The 6,339-nt window shown below is 68.8% G+C and overlaps 1 protein-coding gene across 1 annotated transcript in view; it reads right to left on the bottom strand.

Moving 5' to 3' along the window:
• Positions 1-6,333, bottom strand: part of ARHGAP23 (Rho GTPase activating protein 23) — a 21,377-nt gene extending 15,044 nt beyond the window's left edge. The window contains exons 1-6 of the mRNA XM_021377624.1: positions 4,667-6,333; positions 2,657-2,681; positions 1,792-1,884; positions 1,593-1,671; positions 1,315-1,369; positions 2-990 (exon numbers count right to left, since the gene is read on the bottom strand). Coding sequence (XP_021233299.1) covers positions 2-990; positions 1,315-1,369; positions 1,593-1,671; positions 1,792-1,884; positions 2,657-2,681; positions 4,667-4,900 — 1,475 coding nt within the window. The 5' untranslated portion in view covers positions 4,901-6,333. The remainder of the gene's footprint in view (position 1; positions 991-1,314; positions 1,370-1,592; positions 1,672-1,791; positions 1,885-2,656; positions 2,682-4,666) is intronic.

Here is a 6,339-nt window from a genome sequence, read left to right as displayed (position 1 = left end):
GGCGGCGGGGGCCGCGGCGTGCGCGATGCTGAAGGTGGGCAGTCCGCCGAAGGTCGGGTCGCGGAAGGACAGGGCGTGCAGCAGCCCGGTGCGGCGCTGGAAGGACGGGCTGTAGCTGCGGTAGCCGATGTAACCCGCGTCGTCCACGCTCTGCAGGTTGGGCTGCGACGGGTGCTTCTGCACCGCCGGGTCCCGCGGGGAGGAGGAGGAGGAGGAGGAGGACGGCACAAAGGAGCCGTGCACGCCGGGCGGCCCCGCGGCCGTGGCCCTGCAGAGCCCGTCGGGACGCCACGCGGAGCGGTCGAGGCGCGGGGAGAGCAGAGCCGAGGGTTCCAGAGCTTCCATGGAGCGCCCGCACCTGCCCAGGTGATGCTCGGAGCGCGCTCGGTGCTGCGCCCACGCCTCGCGGTGGGGCTGCAGGAGGGTGTCGTGCGAGGCGCTATGGGGCCAACCCCGGGGGGTCGCCGAGCCCCCCCCCAGCCGCTCCTGGGACACGCTGCGGGAACGGGGCGGCATGGCGTGCCGGCGCTCCTCCGAGGCGCTGCGCCGCGGCTCCTGGCTGCAGAACCACCGCGACAGCGCCCGCTGGCATTCCTGGCGGCCCGGCGCCCGCACGCTGCCCTCCCGGGGGCCGCAGTGAGTCCGGTGCTCGGCCACGTGCTTGGGGGTCCCGTAGCAGGAGGGGGCGGCGGGCGGAACCCCGTAGCGTTGGGGGCAGCCGCGGGGCGCTGCGGGATGATGCGGGGGACCCCCGGCGCGTGGATCCTCCGGGCGGTGTGCGGGGCTGCCCCCCGCCTTGCCGTGGGCAGCGCTGCGCGGGGACGAGGGGCCGGCGGGGTGGTGGGCGCGGGGGTCTGGTGGGGGCTCGGAGCCCCGTGCCTGGAAGGGGTACGTCTTGCGTGGGTAGCAGATGGGGGGGGGCTCGGGAATGCTCTGAGCCCCACCGGAGTACGGCTCGTTGCCCTTCAGGTAGGCGTCCTGCGAATAGGCCTGTGGAGGTTGGGGGGGGGTCAGACTGGGGGGCACAGCCACAACACCCTACTCCCAGCCCGGGGTCTCCTGCAGCCCCCATTACTGCTGTCCCATGCCCCCCCCCCCCACTTCCCAAGCAGGGCTGCCAGAATCCCCTGTCCCTTTGGGCTGGTGTGTGAGGACAGGAGCAAGGCCCCCAGCAGGAGAGCAGGGCTGGGCCCCCAGCACCCACCCAGCAACCAGCACGAGGGATCCCAGCGCTCAGCTGTAAGATCTGCCTAAGGGACCCCCGGGACTGGGGGAGGGGGCTCGGGGCCGTCACGGCGAGGCAGCGGGACTCACCAGCTGGAGGATGTCCTCATCTTTGGGCATGATGGAGAGCTCCAGCACATTGTCACTGCGGAGAGAGGGGGTCAGGAAGGGACATGGCACACACAGCCGTGTCCCCGCAGCATCCCCCCCTCACGGGTGGGGGCTCGTTCTGCCCCAGATCCCAGCCATGCAGAGCAGAGACAACGTCCTCATCCCACGAGGGGACAAACGTCCCCATCCCCACATGTCACGGCGCGCTGCTGCCGGTCCCTGCGGTCCCCCCCCCCCTCACTGCAGCGGGGACTCACCTGTTCTGGATGAGAGCGATGACCTGCGAGTAGGTTTTCCCAATGATGCTATCCCCGTTCACCTTGACCAGCCGGTCCCCTGCGGGGGGGGGGGGGAGGCGCAGGGGTGAGAACGGGACCAAAACAGACCCACGTCTGCAGGGCGGTGGGGCGGGACGCGGTGCAGCCCCCCCCGGCCCCACCTCGGCACGCTGCTCACCGGTGCGCAGCCCCGCCTGGTGCGCCGGGCCGTCCTCCCGCACGTTCTTCACAAAGATGGTGTCCATGGGCTCCAGGCGGCTCCGGGGGGGACCTGCACCCGGGGGACAGGCTGTCAGCGAGCCCTCAGCTGGGTCCTGCGAGCAGCAGGCCAGGAGCACGTGGTGCATGCACCCCATGCGCATCCCATGCACGCACCCCATGCGCATCCCATGCACGCACCCCATGCACGCACCACACATGCACCACGCACGCACTCCATGCACACAGCCCACGCACGCACCCTGCACACTCCTCGTACCCTGCTGTGCTTTTGCATGCCACCAAAGCAGCCACCACTCCTCCCCATCCTTTGCAAAAGCAAACAACATCCCTCACCTCACGCCCCAGTTCGGGACGGTGCTGGCAGGCATGGGGGGGGGGGGGAACGTGGTGCCAACGTGGCACTGCTGAATTCCCTGGGGAATTCCCTGCCCCCCACCCCCACCCCCCGGCCCCAGGGGCACCCAGCACTGGGTCTCGCCGCCCCACAGCCCTCCCGGCCCCACGGCGCCTCGTCAGCCCGGCAGCGCGGCGATGCGTTCCGACGCCTTCACATTCGCTCCCATCACCCGCGGCTGCAGAGCAGCGAGGACACGGCCCCGTCCCCAAGCACCGACCCCCACCACAGCCCCACCGCCCCGGGGTGTCCCCTGGGGCACAGCACCCGACGACCCCCATCGGGGGGGATGCAGAGCCCCTGCGCCTGCCCGCTCGTCCCCACGCCGCCACCGAGGGCTGTGCCACCCGCACTGCAGCTCCTGCTCTGCCCCACACCACCCCCCAACGCAGCTCCCTGTGCCGGGTGCCCGCAGGCCGGTGCTCACCTGCTCGGTTCCCATTCTCCTCCTCCTGCCAAGAGAAGAGACAAGCACTGATTTGGCAGCTGGGCCAGGGCGGGCTCTGTGGGGGACCAGGAGGGGACGGGATGGGGGCAACGCCTTCCTGGCTGGGACAGCTCAGCTGTGCCCAGCGGAGCCCCCCATGGATCCACATGTCCGTCTGTCTGGCCTTCTGTCTGTCCCTCTGCCCTCCGCCGCCCCAGGGATGCACACTCAGGGTAAAATTAACTCGTGACACCGGATCTGGCCCGGGCTGTCACACAGCTGGGAGCGGGGTCCGGCACCGCGCTGCTGGGAAGGGGCCGGTGATGGGGCCAAGGCTGCATGGGCGGTGCCCCCCCCCCCCAGCAATTTCTCACCCCATAAGTGCCCAATTGTGCCACCTCCGATGGATGGCACCGGCTCAGCTCTGCCAGCTCCGTGCTGGGACGCAGCCCCGTTGAATGCAGGGTGGGCAGTGCCTTCTATGGCACAGGGAAGGGACAGATCTCCATCTGGGACAGTCCCAGCGCAGAGGAGGGGGCTGGAGGCATCTCCCCATTGCACACAGGGAAGGACACATTGGGTGCACACCCAGCACATAGGACATCGTTGTGCCACTGCCCATGCACCGAGCTGTGACACGGTGCCACAGAGGGTCCCTAGAGGCACGGACTCACCCAGCCCAGCCCTGGGCCGCCCCGCTCCCCGGAAAATACGCTGACATCAGGCTTGGAGGTGCCGGAGAACCAGGAATGCGGAGCTGCCACCCCCCTCCCGCTGAGTCAGCACCACTGAAACTCAGCCCCCAGAGCTGGCACCGCACCGCCCCGGGCACCCATGGGTGCTGCAGCAGCCGCGCCCTGTACCGCCGGATGGGAGCGCCGGGTTCAGCTCAACCCAAAAGTACCCGCACCAATTCCCAGCCCCACTGCGCCGACACGGCTCCGTCCCTGTGGGGCTCGATGGCTGTGACGTGGGACGGGGGGGGGGGAGGGGGGGACATGGCCACGCAGCAGGGCCAGGCCGTGCCCACGCTGTCGCTCCCTCGGCTGCTGGAGTCCCAGTTGGTGCAGGAAGGGTTTGTGGGAACAGAATTGAGATCCTGGGAAAAGCGCTGCCACGCGCGGGGACAGCGGGACCGGCTCAGCAGCGGGACGCCGGGCGAGTCACTGCTCCCCACCCGGTGATTCACTTCCCACTGCCTTTCCCTGACTGCAGCGAGCACCGGAGCTGGCAGCGGCCGGATGCTCCTTCCTGAATCTGCACGGGGCCGCGTGGTCACCACGTGCTCCTGCAAGCGGCCGCTGGTTTCGTGGGGTCCCCCTGCATCCATCCCCGAGGAGCTGGGTGCTGCCGGTGGGTGCTGCCGGGGGGTGATGCTCAAAGCCCACCTGGAGGTGAAGGCGCTGCCCGGTGCCCAGCTCCCATCTCCTCGCTCCCGGCGCAGACAGCGAGGGGATGTCCCCATCCCTGTGCTCCCAGCACCAGGGGACCAAAGGACGGGACCAAACTGGGCTCGCAACGGGAGCAGCTTCTCCAAACCAGCGGCTCCGAGGGCGCAGAGGAGCTGAGAACCCCCCTGGGGCTGCTGTGATCCAGGGGCAGAGCCCACCCCGACGCCTCCAACCGGCAGCAGCAAAGCGCAGCCCTGAGCCCATCCCTGTGCCACATTTCAGCCATTCCCAGAGCCCACAGGTCCTGTCAGAGCGCTGCATCTCCACCACCTGCATCCAGCGTCCTCGGAACCGCCGGCTCCTGCGCTTTGGGGCCACATCCTCCCACCCTGCCCGCGGGGTGTGGGGCAGCACAGCGTGCCACGGGCAGCGCTCATCCCCAACGGGCACTGGGGGCTCACGACCCCCACGGGTGGGGACCCCAAGACGAAGCAGGTGATGGATGCACCACCCTACGGCTCCCCAGACCCCTCCCCCCCCAAATAAGACAAAAGCAACCTCCAAACGCAGACCCTCCGAGCCGGGGGTCCCCGCTGCCCCCTGCCCCTCCAATCCTTACCTTGGAGGGGGAGTGCACCGCCGACTCGGGGGGGTAAACGATGAAGTGGCGGAGGGTGAAGCCGAACCCCCCCCCCTGCGTGCTCTTCCGCAGCACCACCGTCTTCGGGCCCCCCCAGGGGAAGGCCCCCTCCAGGGGCGCGTTGTCATTCGGGGACGCCCCATCTCTGCGGCCCGGCGTCGGCTGTGGGGGCAACGAGGAGATGTCACATTCATGGGGAGATGTCACATTCATGGGGAGATGTCACGCTGTGCCCCATGCTGGGGGGGGGGGCTGCGATCTGCCCCTAGGAAACCCCTCCTGACTTGCAGCCCCACTGCATGAACGGCAGCTCCCAGAGCCCAAAGTGATGTTCTGGGAGAGGGGAAAATAAACAGGGGGGGGCTGGAATGAGCTGAGCTCGGGGTATGGATGGGACCTGGAAGGGGGCAGCAGGGGGGGTGAGCACAGAAAGCAGGGAATACAGGAGGGGATTGTGTCTGTGAGATAACCCAGGAGGGCACGGGGGGCGGGGGGAAGGCTCCGTGGCAGAGAAGGGAGACATGCACTGAGGGTGGGGGGGGGGGTCATGGTCATGGTGGGGACAGTGGGGCAGAAAGTCCAGGTTTGCAGCAGGGACATCTCTGCACTTCGAGGTGGCACATCTGGATGGGCATCAGCTGTATCCACACCCCCCATCCCCCCCTACCCCCCCCCTCTGCAGCACAGAGCACAACGAGCAGCAGACCACACTCTTGGAGCAGTAATTACGGCCCTGGGGTTCGGCTCCATCCCTGCCAGCCCCGCTCACACTGCAGCACCAGCACTGCGCTGTATGTGGGGTTTGCCCCCCTCGCCCCCCCCCCCACCCCAACCATGGTGTTCAAATTCAGAATCCGTCTCCCTGCGAGGGACCGGTGGCGAGGTGACGAATGGGGAGAGATGAGGCAGAAGCCAGGCGGGGAGGGAAGAGGGACACAAAGGGCCGAGGCACAAAAAGCCTTTGTCTCCGCCTGTGCTGAGCACGGCCTTTTTGCTGCCGGTGGGTAAATGGGGCTCCCTGCACCCCCGTGTGTGTCCTGCACAGTCCCAGCGTGGGTCCGGGGCACGTGGGAGGGCACGGAGCAGCCCCACAGCCCCCACCGAAGGGCTCCTGCATCCTCCAGCAGCAGCAGCCCCAGGTGCTCCGACCCCAGAAGCCAGCGGCACAGGGAGCGCTTGGGGACACCCCAAGAGCTGCGATGCTCCAACCCAGCCAGCCTGAAACCACAGCGCAACAAAGCCACGACCCCCGCCCTACACCCCCCCAGCACCCCGAGCCCTCCCTGCACTGCAGGGACCCAACGTGTGACAGCAGCGGGTGCCCCACAGCCACGGGGACCCCGGGCCACGCACCTTCCCCCCCCCCAGCCCCCAACTTCCCAGGGTACCCGTCCCCATCTGCGCCCTCCATTGTGCCGGCCGCCGGCGCGCTGGATTATTTTTAAGCTGACAGCTGAATGTGCCCCGCTGACGGTAAGCAGCACAGACAGCGCTCCGCCAGCAGACACCGGCGGCGGCACCGACCCGCTGCGATGGGGACACGCGTCCCCGTGTCACGGGCACGGCAGAGCCACAGCCACCACACACCCACGACACAGGGACCCAACCCCGGCGCTGTTTGCCCATCGCAGAGCACTTAGCGCCGGCACCAG

Source organism: Numida meleagris, chromosome 26 (assembly GCF_002078875.1).
Source record: "Numida meleagris isolate 19003 breed g44 Domestic line chromosome 26, NumMel1.0, whole genome shotgun sequence".
In the NCBI taxonomy this organism is placed as follows: domain Eukaryota; kingdom Metazoa; phylum Chordata; class Aves; order Galliformes; family Numididae; genus Numida; species Numida meleagris.
The sequence above is the reverse complement of the archived record's forward strand: the minus strand, read 5'-3'. Positions and strand labels throughout refer to the sequence as shown.